At 48.4% G+C, this 18,871-nt stretch overlaps 1 protein-coding gene across 1 annotated transcript in view; it reads right to left on the bottom strand.

Moving 5' to 3' along the window:
• Window positions 1–12,426, bottom strand: part of IGFBP2 (insulin like growth factor binding protein 2) — a 103,612-nt gene extending 91,186 nt beyond the window's left edge. The window contains exons 1-2 of the mRNA XM_090041738.1: window positions 12,400–12,426; window positions 2,715–3,357 (exon numbers count right to left, since the gene is read on the bottom strand). Coding sequence (XP_089897864.1) covers window positions 2,715–3,357; window positions 12,400–12,426 — 670 coding nt within the window. The remainder of the gene's footprint in view (window positions 1–2,714; window positions 3,358–12,399) is intronic.
• Window positions 12,427–18,871: the final 6,445 nt, after the last annotated feature.

The raw sequence follows: 18,871 nt of genomic DNA, 5'->3' as shown, positions 1-18,871 counted from the left end.
ATAGCCAGTTTTCCACAGATGGTTGCTATTTAGTTCCAACATTCCCAACATCTTCAAAATACCCCAAATCTCTCGTGTAATGAGCAACATCCCCTGTTTCCTAGCTGTGTGCTGGTTTATGTTTCTTTCCACCTACAACCATTTCTGGGTTGGCATCGAAGACCTAAGTGGAAGACTAAACAATGCTGGAGCCCGCAGCAGGAGAATTCTCAATCTTGTTACTTGTTTCATTTGGGCAACCTTCCTGCCTCTCATCAGGGACACAATAACTTGCCAACCCCCTAATTTAGGAATAACGTATGAGTTTCACATTCCGAGCCTCAATCAGCAAAAGAAAAAAAGGGGGGGAAGAAAGGGCAAATTCCTTGAAACTCATAAAAAGAAAGAATCAACACCTGCTTTTTCACAGGCAGCAACTGCCCCTATAGCATAGCCCACTTGAAACTCATGTTGGAAAGGGAATTTGATTCTTCCTCGTTCCTCAGACTGGAGAACGGCACAGAATTGATTTTTCTGGTTCCCCTGTCACTGCTTTAAATGGAAAGAAAAGCTTTGGCTGTGGGTGTTTTGTGTGCATGTTGAGGCTAGAAGGTATGATACAGATTTCAACGGAAGAACGTCAGGTGAAGCTGACATTTTTTTTTTCTTTTTTTGCTGCTGGGCATGGGTTTTTTTCCCCCTTTCTTCAGGGTTGCAACAACCTGTTAAAACATATGTAACTCCAAATGACAGAAGCTTGTTCAGTTGTGAGTACTGCAACTGCAAACTTGATTTAAAAAACCTGCCAATACATTCACTGTTCACCTCTATGGGCAATACAAAGGCAGGCAGGCAGAGCATTTAAGAGCTTTTTAAAATACACTGCCCTTTGTGTGCATCTCTACAGATGACAACACACGCTGCAAGGAGGAGAGGATGTGAAAACCAAGCATAAAATCCAAGCAAAGTAACAAACAGTCTGAAATTACACCCACAAAAGCAAGAAAAACAGGATTCAGTTGGAAAATCCAGGCAGATACTCCAGCTTTGACTGAAGTTATTGAGCTTTCTCTCCCCTAAGCCCCACCCCCGCTATTCCTAATGGCAAGACTGGAAAGCCAGCTCCAGATGCCTGAAATCAAAATGCCTTTGCTTTCCTGGAGAGTGTAAAAACCATTCCCTTGACATTCAGGTTTTTTATTATTATTATTTTATAGTTGAGCAAGGTTTGGCCTCTGCACCTTCTCCAGGCTCCTTCTGGCTTCCTAAGTAACCTGATGATTTGTTGTGCGGGGAATCCAGGAATAGTTACGGGTTGTGTTCCCAAAACTGGTATAGGAAAAAGATCCCCTTGAGTGGTAGTTGTCTCTCCCACAGGCAGGCAAGCAGAGAGCACAAAGGGAGCTGGCAGCGACTTTGGAAGCACGTCTATTGTTGTAGCTGAAGGGACGGGATGGGACAGCCCAGCCCAGCCCAGACAGTCCCCAGCTTCCAGAGCTGTTTCAAGTGAAGTTTTACGAGGGAGGGAAGGCGCTGACAGGGGCACAGAAAGAAAAAAGGTGTCTGTGCCCTGTGCGGAGGGAGACAGCAAAGGAGCCCCCAAGTCTGTGCTCAGCGTTTGCCAGGCAGGAGGCTCATCCCGCACACAGCTGGGGACTGAGCCCGAGGGATGGCGCATGTGAAGCATGGAAGGAGACTCAGACACAAAGCCCTGTTCCCTACAGCCGGGGCAGGAGCTGCGCGGGGCATCGGGCCCCCCTCGGCTCCCAGAGCCGTGGGGCAGGAGCATCAGAGTCCGTGGCTGTGGCTGCCAAGGGAGTCCCGAGCTGACATCTCCACTGCCTCCACACACACCAGCACCGCCGGGAGGGGGGACCCTGCTTCTCCCACCCTGCCCCAGGTCCCCCCCCAGCTCCAATGGCTTCCCCCCTCTCCTGCCCCCACATCCTCTTCCACCTGCCCCGGGGGCCCCGCAGCTCCTGCCCTCTCCATCCTCCACCTGCCCCCACCCCTACCCATCCCAGGCTTCCCCTCTCCTCCCGCCTCCCAGCCCCTACCTGTCCCCTATCTGCCTCACACCCCCTGCCCCAGGCCCCTCATTGCTCCCCCAGCCCCTTCTACCTCAGATTTCCCCCCTTTTCATACCTGCTCCCACCCCCCAGGGCCTGCTCCCTCCAGCCCCCATTTACCCCTGTATCTGCCTCACGTGGCCCACTGCACTGCTCCTGCCTCCCTCCAACCCCACTTACCCCAGTTCCCCCCCTCCTGCCCCCTCCACTCCCATTTACCTCAGGTATCCCCCAATATACCTCAGGTCTCTTGCCCCCTCCACCCCCCCCATTCACCTCAGATTTCTTCCCCCCCATTTACCACAAGGGTCCCCCACCCCATTTACCTGTTTTCCTGGCCCCCAGCCCACAAATTTACCTCAGGTTTCACCTCTCCTGCCCCCTCCACCCCCATTTACCTGAGTTTTCCTGCCCCCTCCACCCACCTTTTACCTCAGGTTTTCCCTCTCCTGTCCCCTCCAACCCCATTTACCTCAGTTTTCCTTTCCCCCACCCCCCTTTTACCTCAAGTTTCGCCTCTCCTGCCCCCTCCACCCCCATTTACCTCAGTTTTCCTGCCCCCCAGCCTCCCATTTACCTCAGGTTTCCCCCTCTCCTGCCCCCTCCACCCCCCCCCATTCACCTCAGTTTTCCTGCCCCCTCCCCTTGCCCCATTGCCCCGCTCACCGGCGGCGGGCTCGGCGCTGGCCGCATAGTCGGGCGCGTCGCGGCGGCGGGCGCAGGTGCCGCGGCCCTGCACGAGCGCCTGCAGCGGCAGGTCGGCGCCGGGGCGCGGGTAGCAGCGGAGGCCGGCGGCGCAGCGCGGGGTGTAGACGCCGCACGCCTCGGCCTCTAGGCGGGCGCACGCCGGGCAGCAGCCGCAGCCGGGCTCCCGCACCAGCTCGGCGCAGGGCGGCGCGGCCGGCGGGCCGCAGGCGGACAGGCGCTCGGCCGTGCAGGGCGGGCAGCGGAACAGCACCTCGGGCAGCGCCCGCGCCGCGCCCGCCAGCACTGCCACCGCCACCGCCAGCGCCGCAGCCCCCAACACCATCGCGAGTCGCCGCGGCTCTGCCGGCCTCGGCACGGCGCGGCGCGGCACGGTACGGCGCGGGGGGCGGGCGCCGCGGCCCTCTGCCGGCCCCGCGCGGGACACCCCCGGCAGGGAGGGGCGGGCACAGCCGAGACCTGCGGGCACGAGGGACCTGCCCCTGCCGCGGGTCCGGTCGGCGCGAGGCGGGACGGCGCGGCGCGGCGCGGACTCGACGGCACCCGCGGGCACAGGCACGGGCAGGCAGGAGCGCCCGAGTCCGACCCTGCCCCGAGGGCAGGGCTGACGGGAGACATGCAAACGTGAGGGACGGAGGGGACCCCAACCCTGCTCTGAGGGGAAACAGGGAGACGTGGGGGTGGGAAGGGACCCATGTGTCTATGACTAACTGCCGTTGTTCCATTCTTGCTTCTGCCAGGATCTCTCGTGTGCATACAGACAGTATTTCCTACGAGCGGGATGTCGGCTGCTGCAGTTTCCCTGCTCTCCCTGGGGCTGCGTTGGGCGTGAGGTCTGTGTTGCATCAGGGTTGAGTGTGGTCTTACCTAGAGTTTAGGAAATGGTTGCATGGGATGGTTGATGGGGCCGACCTGCCTCAGGCAGGGGTTGGACGAGGTGAGGTGACCTCCAGATGTCCCCTCCAGCCCCACTCCTTTAGGGCTCTGTGATTGTGTAGACATCCCTTCCAGCCCTATTTCTGGGTGATTCTGAGTTCATAGACACATCAGCTCACCCATCAGTGTTGTTCTGAGGCGTGCATTCATTCTGCCTCAAAGTCCGTACAAGGGACAGATCTCCGGACCCCTATATGTATCCTGGCGTGCCACCCCATCTCATGCCAACTCTTCTCTCTCTCCTTGTCAAGATGAACAGCTTGACTTGTTTCACTTGATGAGTTGGCGCACCTGCACTTGTGATCCGTCTCATTGAGTCAGAGAAGTCAGGCTGGATGGGATCTTCAGAGGTCACATCTAGTCCAACCCCCTGCCTGAGGCAGGATCACCCTTATCCCAACCATCCCAAACAAATCCACGCTCTAACCTCTTAGTAAAATTACTGTCAACACAGACCTAACACCATAACCTGCCACAGGTCGGGCAAGGCAACCACAGTAGCCAGCATCTTTGCTTCTATGAAATGTTGTCAGTGTATGCTGAGGAGCTCCCGAGTAGAGACCCATGCCCCCACAGGCAAAATCCCCCATAATCCATACCAATTTGGCCACGGGGTAAAATTCCTTCCCGGTTTCAAATATGGCATCGCTCTGACCCTGAACAGACAGGCAAGACCCTCTGGCTTTGTCCCAATGGTAGCATTGGCACAGCCCAGCTGAAGTCCCCAGCCTGGGCTGCAGCCAACACCTAATGCCTCTGATGGAGGCTTAATCCTCAAATGTAACAGCAAGTGGGGCTGGGGGCAACTAGCAAAGCCCAGAAGCCTGGGAAATCCCCACAGTAGGCATAGCTATGCTTAGATCAGGGCTTCCCAGCCAGGCTACTCTGAGAGCTGATCTAGAGGATACCAGGGGGTACGAGGCAACTGAGAGTGCTGTTAGGTGTGCCAATGCAAGGTCAACCCAGAGATTTCCAGTAGGAACCATGGTGTTAAACACATGCTGCCCTGTTGTGTCCTGAATTTTTTTGCAACTGAAGAATTGCTCCATGATTTTCCTGCAGTCAAAAAACCAAGAGTGAAAACTCAGAACTGGCATTTTATGAGGGGCGTCTCAAGTCTAGCAACTAGTCCTTTCCAGCCTTCTACCCTCACCATCCTTCCTGCATGTCTGTAAGAGCACTCCTTTGTGTCATCAGTCTGCAGGAAGGTAAGAGACATGCTAGCAAGGGGAGGCAAAGTGCAGATCCACTCCCTCCTTTGCACAGGCCTGTTCATGTTTGTACTTCGTGTAGAGGTTCTCAGGAGCAGAGGGCTAGAAGGAATCTGCCCTCCCCTGCCAAGAGATTGCCTCAATGCTGCAGGCTCCAAGAGCACCTAGAGGCATGCAGACATGAGCGATTAAGAAATCAAGCCGTGGGATATCTAGAGGGTTCACCCAATCGCTAATCAAGATCTGTGTCCCAGGACCTGCCAAAGGATGAGTCACTGCAGTGGGGGGAGCTGATTGTAAATACAGTCGTTTGGCCATAGCGATAAGAGACCTACAGCCATGCTATTAAATAATTAGCATGGACACAGCAGTAGCATCTGGAGGCCATACCTGAGATCAGGGGTTCACTGAGGCCCTCAGTAGGACAGACAAGATGTACATAAGTGCCTGTGTGTTCTTGGCAAGAGCAAATTAGCAGTACCACAGGTACTAATCCTGTTGAAAGCATCAGCCATGCTCTTAAGCTAAATAATTTTGCTTCCTTTGGGGACTGGGCACAGAGGAGAAGGATGCCCAGCAAACATCCACTGACCAGTGGATTACAATTGCACTGGCCAATATGATCCACTCCTAAGAATACAGTAGTCTCTTGCAGATTCAGAAGCTGGGGCTGTGTTTCAGCAGGCATGGTACAGTCTCAAGTAAAGGAAACATGAGTGGGTCTTGTGTTTGAAACAATAGAAAGGAAGACAAAACCTTGCCTCTCTCTGTCACCATTCTCTTGGATTAAAGGATGCTGTGGCTTCCACAGCAGGTTTAAATCAAGCTCTTTAGTTGTTTCATATGCTCTCTGAAAACAGAAACAAAGCTCCTGTCATTGAGATCTCAGCCCTCCAGCTGTCAGAAACAAAGCAGCATGCCCATGAAAGGGCCACCAGTGCCAACCCTCTTGTAGGCAAAACCTAGGCACTGCACCACTTGAAGACCTTTTCTTCTCCACACCATAAGCAACAGCATCCAAACACCCAAATCCAACAAACACAAAAAAGTCATGCTTTCTAGGCCTTCCAGGGAAGAGGACTATGTCTTGCTTTAGAATAGGAAAGAAGACAGATCAGACATTTTGTACAGCACTTTCCTATTCAGAGCTGGCTTAGCAAAGTTTCACCACATTTGTGCCCTATAGTATTCACGAGTCAAAAATATTTACAGAACAGACTGAAACAGGCTCACACAAAGGGATTTCTAGTAGGGACAGGAACTTCTGCTGGACCAATTTCTCTAAAGGATTCAACCACTACAATATAAATTAATAGAAAAATCTGCATTATATTCAGTGATAGCAGAGCTACACAGGTATCCTGGGATTCTCTCAACATTGTTAAGCAAAAGACAATTTATTTTTCCCCCCATTTGCTCAAAAAAAGAAAAAAATCAAACAAACAAAAAACCAAATCTCTTTATATAAAGCCATTTAAAGTCAGGAAATGAGACAGTTAAAGTTCCAGCAGTCTTATTAACTTAACTGTGTTGGCATAAATAATATTTTCTGTTGTACTTTCTCAAATTAGATAGGTAGTTTAACACAAAGAACTGTTATTAATAACTCTTATCTTGCATAGCATTAAACACAGGACTGCCCATGTGCTTAAAGTGATCCTTATGCTATATGTTTGCAAAATTGAGTCCTGTGACATTAAACATACTCCATAAAACATGTGGGACTGGCTGAGAGACCAAGATAGCATATTCATGGGAGCCTTAACTTTTGCATTTCCTACCTCTTCCAGTGACTTTAACTGGGTTTATTGCTTTATAAATCAAATCCCTTTACTCGGGCTACTGACAATACCTCCGATAATTAAAAAAGGAAATAATTTTCAGCTTGCGTTGCTTTGCAGAACGTATAATCACTTGTTTATTTTTTGTATTTTGTTCAGTTTAGGCAGCAAATCCAGAGACTTTTCTTGTCTTGATGAGTCAATTTAATTTTCTGGTTCTGTTGCATTAAGATCATGCTGCAACATTTGGGCTGCCAAGAGCTCAGGGGACTCCTAAAATTCCAGCCAATAAAAAGTTTTCCCTGAATTAAAAACAAATAAAGAAAATATTTCTATTAAGTTTCCTATTGCAAAATCCTTTTGTAATTACAAAAAACAACCTAAATGTGGTGCCTAGACTAAATAAGCAAGTTTCTTTAAGAAGGGAAGAAAAATCCAGCATGGAATTCGCATTGTTATTCTTATAAATCACCGAGTAGGAGGACGAGATGCAAAACACACTGGCAGCCCCCTCAAAAATCCCCATTTAAAACAGCTTTTCAGACAGATGTCCAGTGGAAAATGTAGCAAATTAAAATTTAACTGTATACTCACAGCTTCCCAGGACTGGTGGAAGGTTGTGTGGAGATCTAGGGGCAAGTGGAGGGGGCTGTATTTTTTTTAAATGAGCTGTAGTTGATTTAATTAGTCACATTCGGTTCAAATGAGCTATTTTCATATGACTAATCCATCTATGAGCCCCTAGACTGAAGCCAAAGAGAGTTTGTCTAATTGTCTGTGGCCCTCACTTACAGAGCCCAAAGTATTTCAAACTGTTGTTTTCTTTATTGCAAATGTTATACTGCAGGAATATATATCAGGTATTTAATGACAGCCAGGCCCTTTAATTTGTAAGTAGCTTGCTTCAGGGTTTGCATCCATATGTGTAAGTGTAAAATCTGGCCTGAATTTAATTATAACATAAACCAATCCTGCATTTTTTTGGTGGCCAAGAGGTCATTACCCCAGGGACAATTTAAAACCAATTTTTCAACGCACACTTGATTTTTGCAACAGCCTGTTTTGCTGAGGGCATTTACCGCCATGCCATTAATAACTACTGGCAGTGGCAGAGTCCTGGGGAGAACAATTGTTTAAGTATAGGATGCACAAATCACTTTCCCAGAAAGGGCTTCTTAAATCTGCTGAGAGAAGGGAGAGCTGCAATGGAGGTACAGCTGCCTCCCTTTGCAGGACAACATAAAACATAACGACACTGAAAGGGAAGAAACAGTACACAGATCAGATGTGGGATTGAACCAGAGTTTCCTTTTCGGCTGTCTCTTTAGTAGATGCCTGGGTCCATGTCCTCCTCTTCAATGGATGTCATTTTCTTGACTCCAAGAGAAATAGTAATAATTGTGCAATGCAAGGGGCTGAGAGGTTTCGGGGACTGTTGATGCTGCTGTTCACGAATCCCGCCAGCCCATGTTAAAATGGAAAACCTCATTTTAAAGCTCTTAGGCTCTGAAAGAATAATAAAGCAGATTTTACAGCTGTTCTGTCTGGGGGCAGTGGGGGGTGGGGAGGGGTAAGAGAGCAAAGCTAGTGCCAGTGGCCAGCCATAAATTTATCCAGTGGGGCTTTGCTGACAGTTTTAGGATTAACAAGAGAGCACTGTTCTCAGGCATTTACCCTCCGTATCAGTTGGGCCGTTTGTTCTCAAGGGTTTATTTTACCCTACAAAATATGGCATTGCCAAACAGATGCAGGCTTGTTCCTAGAAAGAAAAAAGTTATAACTGAGACTGCATCTCACCGAGGCATTAGCCCCCGGGATTGTTTGTAAATGCTACAGTATTTCTAGGTCCCTTTTCAAGGCAGTTTTTTCCCACAGACGTGTCAGTTGATTCTTTTATGGCTCTGTCCTTTGTCAATAATGAATTAAGAAAAATAAAACTAGCAAACAAAAAAAGCGGAGGCTAAGAGCTGAGATTCTCCTGCTCAAAATGACTAAGAAGTATTCTGCAGGGCTGGGTTGGCGGGGGGGTGGAGTGGAGTTATTGAGCTATTTATCTCTCTACACCTTTCCCCTCCCTCATCTCAATCCCCAAATTCTTATGATTGATTTAGGACACATCCTAGATGCACAAGGTGCTTTGCAGACAGGGATACTGAAAGCTTCCTGCACCAAAGAGTCTACAGGCACCAGGGGAACAGGAAAGGCAAAGGTTACAAGGGAAACCAAAAAGCTGAGAGAGACTTTGGACCCTGTGGTGCAGTGCTGGGTACTTCCCAACCCTGAAGGGAGCAGACAGACCGACGGAGCAGTGTTTTGCAGACTAGACACATGAGTGACAAAGGAAGGGGTGTATAACTCATGTTGTGCTTGAATACGGCACAACCTATCCAAAGAGCCAGATAGAGTAGTTTGCAGAAGCCAAGGGAAAGCTTATTGCAGCAGAAACTGAAATAATGACTTGTGTTCTCCTTGCTCTCTGTATTCCTTCCTCAAAACACTCCTTTTCGGAAGCTGACTACGCTTTGCCCCCCTTCCACCTGCTCTGTCTCCTGACTCACCTCAAAGCAACTTGCCCAAGGTCACACGGGGAGTCAGTAGCAGCGCCAGGATTAGCACTCTAATGGTCTTGGCTCCCAATTAACTAGACCAGGCTCTCTCACAAAAGAAGTGAAATAGCCTTGAAATCCAATTACAGAGTTGCTGAGTCTCTGCATGAAGGCACAAAGGAGCCGATTCACATAATGCTGCGATTAACCATTCATGCTAAATGTGCTGCATGGAGGAGGGGAGGGAGAAGCAGGGTTTTCTTCCCGAATGACATTTCTCAGTTGCCACAAAACACACGTTTCTTTCCAGCAACACACTGAAACCCAACACATGCCAAGATCTGGGACCTGGCAGCTCCTGTCCTGAGCACCAGCAATCACAACCACACACCTGGCCCCTTATTTATGTCTCCTCCATTTGCTCCCACTCGGCTCTCCCCAGATGGATAACTCTTCACAAACTTGCCCACCTGCCTCTCCAAACAGAGAGCCATCTACCCCATTCCACAATGCAGTATAAATGGAGGGGCTGGGTGGACATCACCTTTGCACCAATTGTGTAAACCATCGAATGGACAGATGTGTAGCTGTCCTGAGGTACTGAAAAGCTACTATGGACAGATAGTGGACAGACACTGTGAGGCAGTCAGGGAGACATCTGATATGTTGGTGCTCAGAGCCCACTTCATACCACTTCCAAGGGATCTGGGAGGACAATTCCACTGGTAAGCACCATTCTAATCTTATGGGGAAAAGAAAATACTCTGGGAATCAGCCTAAATGGCAGCCCTGTAGAATGGAAATGGATCCGAGGAGGCTGGTCTCAGCACCCATTAGCTGGGCGCTGATTGGTCTGAACCTGAAACACTAGGATCTAGAAACCTGACCCTGCTATAATTTAAGCTAGAGAATGCCACTAGCTTAAAGGCAGCATTCAAGTCTTAAACTGCTTCAAATGGGCCTGTCAGTAGAAAGGGCTAGAGATCTACATGGATACCAGTGCAGGTTAGACTCAGTCCTATGACTATACGACACTTCACATGCTTTTTCACACTTGGCCCTTTGTATTCCCTGTTTTCTACTGAAGGGCACATTCATTTGTCCTCCTGGTCAACCTTAGCTACAAACTTCTGTTTCTCTCATCCTGTACCCTTTCACCAAGTGATTTCTTTAAATCATCCTTACCCTACTCTTCTTTCTGAGTTTTGGTTCATTCTACATTAACTGTATAAAACCCTGAAATGCACCAACCCTCAACACAGCTGGATATTTTTATGGGGTGTGTGTGTGAATGCACCACCCTCTCCAATCTCATATTTCATCCCTAGACTGCCCACACCAGGGCATGCAGTGTCACTGTTCCTCAGAGTGCTTTCCAAGCTGAAACTCATGTGTTTAGACTGCAGCAATGGTTTAGTTTTGAGCTGGTTCAGTTATAGGCTGGTTTGTGATACAGGAAATTTGCTTGTGTTACTCAGATATTTTTAGGCAGAAGGCACCTTGGAAACCCAGTAATTCAGAGATGCATAAGCTTGATAAAGTGAGTTGTTGCTTATGAAAGCTTATGCACCTTTAAATTGGTTTGTAAGGTGCAGACATACCTTGCTTTGTGCCTGATTTCAGACTAACACAGCTAATCACCCTCAGATATTTATAGGGGAGCCATAAACCTATTATCTGGGTGACTGGTACAGTCACTGAGAACAATATAGTGCTGTCCAGACAAGTCTCTTTAGGTTTCTGAAGCAGCAATTAGATATTAACAGTAAAAAGTGCTCGTTAGCCTGGAGCAAAGCAGTGGAGTTTCAGTCTTAGATGTTGCATGCCTCTGGCAGACAGATTCTCTCCAGGAGAGATTGGATGCTGCTATCAGCTTTGGGCGATAAGTGACAAGGGCTGTGAATTTGAACTCAGATTAGTAACCAAAGTTCCTCTGTTCCTAGAAGTGGCTCATAGCTAATCTCAGCTGGTGCCTGATATGGAAAGAGCATGTGGAAAACAAGCAGGTTTCAAAATACTCAGCCAAGAGGAAGGGTGACTTTGCTCATAAGGGCAATAAACAGGTGTCCACAAAGACTTCTCAAAGGAGAAGAGAAATGATTTCAAGAGACACCTGGATTTCTTTCAGTAGAAGGAGAAATTCAGAAAGGGAAGGAGAAGGGCTAGAAAAGGGAACAGAGGGAAGAAGCTCAGCTTCCCAGTGTCCCCAGGTGTCTTTCTGGGGATATGCTTCAGTAATCAGTATTTTGAGAGTGTGGACAGAAGAACATGTGCCCTGGTGCGGATGACGGCAGTTGCTATGCTGATATAAGTGACCCTAGCATCAGAAATGGATTTTCTGCAGGCCTCCCAAGTTAGCTGACAAGATAGGCAGCTGTTAGGAGGCCTCACCTCTAGACACCAGCAGAATAGCTACCACTCACCTGTTTACCTAGGATGGATGTAGACAGACAAAACCTGAACCAGCACAGTTTACATTTGCAGGGATTTTACCCCTGATTCATTCAGCGTAGGGGGTTACAACATTCAGCGAGGCTTTGGGCACGGGCCTGCATGACCTTCTCAAAAAGAACTGGAGAAATGTGGGCTGCATAAAGCTACAAGATGGATAGATAACTGGCTTAATAGCCATAAGCAAAGGGTAATTATTAATGAGCCCATTTCAGAATGGCAGGAGGTTCTGAGTAGGGTGACCACCTTTTTAAAATGTAAAGATAGGACACATGCCCTCCTCACTCCTGCCACTGGTGGCATGGTCAGAGCAGAGCCAAGCGGGCAGGGGTAGATACGGGCTCCCCACCCTGCTGCACTTCCCCCAGGAGCCCCACACCTGCCACGCATCCCCTGCCCTCCCGGCAGCAGTAGGGGGCACAGCTTCATGCCACCAAGGCCCCAGCTACTGTGGGAAGGGCAGGGGGCACAAGGCTGGTGCAGAGCTCCCAGGGGGAGGGCAGCAGGGCATGGACCCCCGAGTTGGCAGTGGGCAACCCAGATCTGCCCCTGCCCCCCTCCCTGGAGGAGTGCATGCATTGGTGGGAAGACACCCTCCCCTGCACCCCCTGGATGAGCCACCTTTGTTTGTCCTGCTCCCTACCCCAGCTCTGGGGCCCTATGCACTGCCCTGGCTGGGCAGCACCCCCAGCCTCAGCTCCTGCCCCACTCCCTCTCTCACCATGGGAGCCTCGATCTTCTCCTCCATGTCCCCCTGCCCCCCCCATAGACCTACCTGCAGGGAGCTGCTCTCCACACTGCCCAGCTCTTTCCCAACCACACACACACATGCATATGGAGCCCCTGTGTCCCTCTCCCAGCAGCCCCTTGCAGGATGGATCACTACCAGCCTGCACCCAGGTCCCTGCACCCTGCTATGAATCTGGGACAAATGCTGTCCCAGAGCCATGCAGCCCAGGACCAGGACTTGATGATCCCATTCTGAGACTGGCCCAATTAGGGATACGTGGTCACCCTAGTTTCAAGTGGAGTCCAACAGGGGTCTGTCCTGGACCCAGTGCTGTTCAACATGTTCATGAGCTATTTGGATGCTAGCAGAGAAAACTTCTTGAGCAAGTATGCAGACAACAAGAAATGGGAAGGTTGGACTAGATGATCTCTGAAGGTCCCTTCCAGCCTTATTTCTCTATGACCTTATAATGCCTGTCTGCTGCCTTATTGTTTTTGTGCTACTGTGATGCCAGTTCCATCAGTATAAATGTTTCATCTGTCATAGATAGTTCTTGAATTGAAACATCTGAGCTTTGAATGACATGTTGGCTAACAGGACTGGCAATGAGCTGCAGAGGTTTTTACTTGTATGTTGCTGACTCAAATCGTCAGTTTATCAGCAGATATCAGAAGCATCTGCTGGCTTTTGGATAGCCTATGTGATATGGGTTTAGCGGATTCTTAAACCAGTTCAGTAGACACACATCTCAAGCTCATGCTATACCTGGCACTGAAGGGCCCCTTTATTATGAGTCTGATCCAAGAGAACAAAAACTTCCTGGGCAATGGAAATATATATACAGTATATGCAGTATCGTCTCATCTTGAGACTGGTCCCTGTGAATTGTTTTTTGTATAGACAAACTCTGAAAATGCTCCATTGTGCATTAAGCATTTGCCTATCAGCATAAAAGCATGTTTTCACAGATTCAGGATGTCTCCATGTGAAAGCCTAAGGCAATCTCCCAAACCCCACTGGGCAGTAACAGCAAGATCTCATGGTCACTGCTTACCAAATCCAGGAAACCAAAGCCACTCGGGATATTTACACTCACAAGCTTTCCACTGGTGGCTGGTACCTTGAGAGTAGGTCGGGAGAAGGAGGGATGGGCAGGTTAACCCAATAGGGACTCTATAATTATTTAAACTATAACTTAGGATACTGATTCCCAGGAAGTTAGTATAGATTTTCTGGTGTTGAGACACGATGATAACACAACTAAAACTCCAAAGGAAAGGCCAGGTCCCTCAAGTCTCCTAGCTATTGAGAAATGGGATATTCAACAAGCAGGAAGCTTATGGGGAGAGAAGGGCAGAGCTGTCCCACAATCCAAGTATGATTTCACAAATGCCCTCTGGCCATAAAGTGATGGAAACTCCTAGTGCAACTGCAAGATGCTGGGTGTTTTCTGTGGGTCCCACAAATCTCCCTGAGGGAATCCGGCTGAATTGGTTTGTCATCTTACTCTCTTCCATGGACTTCAGTGAGTCTCCTTTCTATTCCTCTACACTCCTGCCCATTCCCCAAGATCACCACATGAATACTGATTCCTCATACAATTCCTGTTTACCTGTGTAGGACAGCCTGGGACTGCAGACACCCAAAGCAGTCCTCTACAGCAGTGATGCTCAACCCATCTGGCACCATAAGCTGGATAAGTGGTGCAGAGCTGGTTGGCTGACTGGGTCCTATGGGTGGTGTTGGTCCATGGTGCAATCCAGTGCACCAGCCTGACCCATATGCCCGGATCCAGCCCAGGCACTGGCCCAACCCCGTCCGCTGGCCTGACTGAGCACCATCATGATCCATAACAAAGGGCCATGTCATCCAGTTTGCAGGGCTGTCTTCCAAACCCCACAAGTCTGAAAATTTGGTGGCAGAGAAATGGTAATGAATCCTGCCACTCATTCCCATTGCCAAATTTTTGGAATGGGGAGACCCAGGGGAAGGACGACACAGCTCTGTGGGCTGGATGTGACCCTGAGCACCCATGCTGTACAGCAGCGTTAATAATAAAAATTATTTAGCAGGAAACATAAATGTTTAAAACCACCCTTTCCTTTTTCTATTCTGTTCCTCATTCAGCTTGAAAGCTCTTCTGAGTATTATAATCACTCTATTTATAACAAAGTTTTAGCTAAGGGCTATTCAGACAACCACAAGCTCTCAGCACAGGATGCTTAATCATATGCTTTAAAGCTTACTACATGTCATGGCAGGAGACTGATCTCCCTCAAACATCTAATGATGGTAACCTGTTATATATCATCAGCTTTCTGCTGAGTGTTGATTCCTGCTGGAGGAGAAATCAGTGACTGAGAGCCTGAGCAGTTTCTTAATTGAACTTGCTTATGTAGGCTGTATACACCAGTCCTTGAACACAAGTGGTCACAAACAGCATGCAGCTAAACCTGTCATAAAGCTCAGCCCCAGCACCAATGGCCAGTCTCCTGGCAGCAACTTTGAACTGACAGCTAGTTCTCCTCAGAAGCATTAACAAAGAGATTTGACTCACTTGCTGTTTGTAACTGCTCTCCCAAGCAGAAAATGAATTATAATTAACCAAAAACTGCCCGTTGCTTGCATACCAAGACAGGAGGTGGTAAGACTGTGCACAGAGGGCCATGTAGTGACTCCCACCACAGTATGTAGAGTACACACAAAATCAAAATAAATCTAACACGAAAAATATAGTTCTTAAGCACAAGTTTTTAAATGCAGCATGAAGTGGTTTACTAGAAAAGTCACTTAGTATCCAGTAATCCTTATGTATGTTATTTAAGATTCCAGTATCTTAATGGAATTGCTAATGTGATTTTACATAAAATCATAGAAAATGAGGGTTTAAGGGACCTCAGGAGCTCACATCTAGTCCAACCCCCTGCTCGAAGCAAGACCAGCCTCAATTACATCATCCCAGTCAGGGCTTTGTCTAGCCAGGCCTTAAAAATCTCAAAGGATGGAGATTCCACCACCTCTCTAGATAACCCGTTCCAGTGCTTCATTTATCATCCCAAAGTCCATTATAGATTATATTCAAAGGAATCACTGCATTACTAAAATGCAGCCACTTCTGAGGTGGAACATAGTTTTCTATTTACTAACTCACAGAAACACTAAGTAATACTTCAAGATGCATAGTGAAAAACAATTTTATGTATATATATATAAAAAAAACTGAAATACCCAGAATGCCAGAATGCAGTTTGCCCCACAGCATGTCTACAGGCACCCCATGCTAATTAGTTAATGTGCATTGAGGCAGGCTAATGCGAATTTTCTTAGTACCTCACAATGGATGTACTAGATTTAATGCGCATTAGCTAAAGCACATTAATGCACATGTAGACACACCCAAAATGTCCAGAATGCTTTGTTTTAAAAATGCTCATGTTAAGTGTGTTGTTATATTGCTCATAGCTGCATATCTCAGTTATTTGGGGGGCGGGGAAAAAGTATAAGGAGAAAATGAAATCTGAAGCTGGAACAGAGAACATTATAGGTTCTCACATACAATACTTACCATTTTTCTTTTTCCTTCCTACACCTGGAAATTGGTATGTGCATTTTACAGAAGAAATATGGTAAGAACAGGCTCAACCCCGTAATGGCAAAAGTGAAAATGAAATCTGCACAGATTTACAAGGAGCAGAAGAATGAGCAGGCTCTGCTCTCTAACTCTGCTAGCCAGTTACTGACTACAAGAAAAGATCTTCTTTTCATGATTCTGTCTCTCAAAAACAAGGTGCATATTTTATTCTAGGGGTGTGTTATATGCAAGCAAATATGGTATTTTTTCATACAATGAAGGGAAAGTTATGCTTGAATGTTTTCCATGCGTTGCATGTTTAAAAGGATAGTAAACCTTTAATCAAAAATATTGCTTGGTTTGGTCCCCTCTTACACATACATACATACAAACATACATACACATACATCTATATAGATATACTAGCCAATTGCCCATCTACCCGCTTGAGAGAGTCCAGAGGAGAGCCACGCGCATATCAGAGGTCAGGAAAACAGATCTTATGATGATAGGCTGAGAGCCATGGGACTCTTTAGCCTGGAAAAGCGCAGGCTCAGGGGTGATCTGACGGCCACCTATAAGTTTATCAGGGGTGACCACCAGGATCTGGGGGAACGTCTGTTCACCAGAGCGCCCCAAGGGATGACGAGGTCGAACGGTCACAAACTCCTGCAAGACCATTTCAGGCTGGACATAAGGAAGAATTTCTTTCCTGTCCGAGCCCCCAAGGTCTGGAACAGTCTGCCAGCGGAGGTGGTTCAAGCACCTACATTGAACACCTTCAAGAGTAAATTGGATGCTTATCTTGCTGGGATCCTATGACCCCAGCTGACTTGCTGCCCTTTGGGCAGGGGGCTGGACTCGATGATCTCCCGAGGTCCCTTCCAGCCCTGATGTCTATGAAATCTATGAAGAATGGGGCGTGGGGGGCAGGGATGGAGTATCACCACCTAATGCCCCATGCTGCCTCTCTTCTGCCTCTTGTGGGGGCCAGGGTGGGGGAGCCGAGGCCAGCACTGTGGGCCTCAGCTCCCCCACCCTCTGTCCAGTCCTCGGTGTGGTTTCGGAATCATGGTGGTACTCCCCCACGCTTGGAGCACTCCGATTGGCTGTTTGCATCAGCCAATCAGAGTGCGAATAAAGTGTTACGGACAGACAGACAAACAGACTTAGGCCTTTATAATATTAGTATGTGTGTGTATATATATACATATATGAATATATATGTATATATAATACACACACACACCAGCAAATTGCCTCTCAAAAATGTCGGGCAGGGATGGAGCCCCACATCCAGCCCCGCACCCCCCACTTCTCTCCCCTGCACTGCTCTGGGTTGGGCCCTGCTCCACCCCAACCCCTCCATGCCACTGTGGTTCCAGCCCTGCTCTACTCCTCTCCCCACTTGCCACTCTGGGTCCAGCCCCACTCTACTCCCAACCACCGCACCTGGCCCTGCTCTGCCCCCCTCCCCTCTGCTGCTCTGGGTCCAGCTCTGCTCTACCCCCTTCCCGCTCCCACCACTTGAGGTCCAGCCCTGCCCAACCCCTTCTCCCACCCACTGCTTGGGGTCTGGCCCTGCTCTACCCCTTCCCCATAGCTCTGGGTCCTTCCCTGTTTCCACCCCGCTGGCTGCTCTGGGTCTGGCCCCACTCTACCCCCACCTACCACTACCCACCAGACCACGCAGCCAATTGCCATCCACCCTCTTGGTAGCGCATGGGTAGTTGCCCAAAAGCATTAAAGACAGACAGACACACAGACATACTAAGCCTTTTATTATATTAGAATACACACACATACACATATGTATGATATGGATCTGTGTGTGCATACACACATACATATGCATTTATCTATGTGTGTGTGTGTATATATATATATATATATATATATAATACATATATCTATGCCTACATATGTGCATGTACACACAAATAGACACAAAAAATCCTCCCAGAGCCTAGAGTTGTTATTGCCGCTCCAGTTCCCAGGTGACAGGTGGCTACACTATCAAAGATGTTAGCTTTGTTTTGTGCTCCATAATATGGACGGTATATCATGTGGGATGGGTCTCATTTCCTGACATCACATGGTTAGGAAGAGCACTACCAGGACCCTCTGACAGGCACTCTCAGCAGAAGAGCCACAGAAACTGGGTGAACAATGGAGCCTCTCTGCCCCAGAAATTTCAGAACCAAATCCATTTATTTCTTTGTGATTTGCAGGGAAGTGGTTAGGTGTGTTAGTCTGAAGTCAAGTAGAAGGTGGGGCAGGAAAGGGAGAGCAAGGTGTTGATAAGGCCCAAGCATGCTGGAAGAAAGCCTAGTGCTGTCCTAACTGAGGTGGGTAGGCAGGGTCTCCAGCACCAAGTCTGAAACACTCAAGCTCCCCAAATCTGCAGCTTACAACCCCTGGCAGCTCAGCACACTGCACAACCCAGTGATATGCAAAGACCCTTACCCTAGCTTGGGGTCCAGAGCTAGGGAGCTGGCCAGAGCACCATGCTGATATAGCCATATTGGTTCCAGACTGATCCAGTCCTGGGATCTCCACACAGCACTGTAGATATACCCACCACCCTATGAGAGCTGCATTGAAAACCCTACAGTTTACAATGTGCAGAATTCTCCAAGAAAACTAAGGTCTCATTAATCCTGTACGAATGGTAAAGGTAGCCAGGCACTTTCTGCAAGAACAGAGGCTTGCCCTGAAGTAACAGGCAACAATCCACCTTTCTTTTCCATGCTCTTGTGAAGTGTCAGACTGCTGCTTTCCCCCCACAGGTGGTTGCATTTCAAAAGAGATGGCCCTGTCAAGAAGAAGAGGAATAGGAGCCAACCATCTCCCTCCTCTGGGGACCTGGGGTTGCAAAGAGGTGAGGATTTC

This window comes from Crocodylus siamensis, chromosome 4 (assembly GCF_052110815.1).
Source record: "Crocodylus siamensis isolate JL-2025a chromosome 4, ASM5211081v1, whole genome shotgun sequence".
Taxonomy (NCBI): domain Eukaryota; kingdom Metazoa; phylum Chordata; order Crocodylia; family Crocodylidae; genus Crocodylus; species Crocodylus siamensis.
Note: the sequence above shows the minus strand (reverse complement) of the source record. Positions and strands in the feature narration are given on the sequence as shown.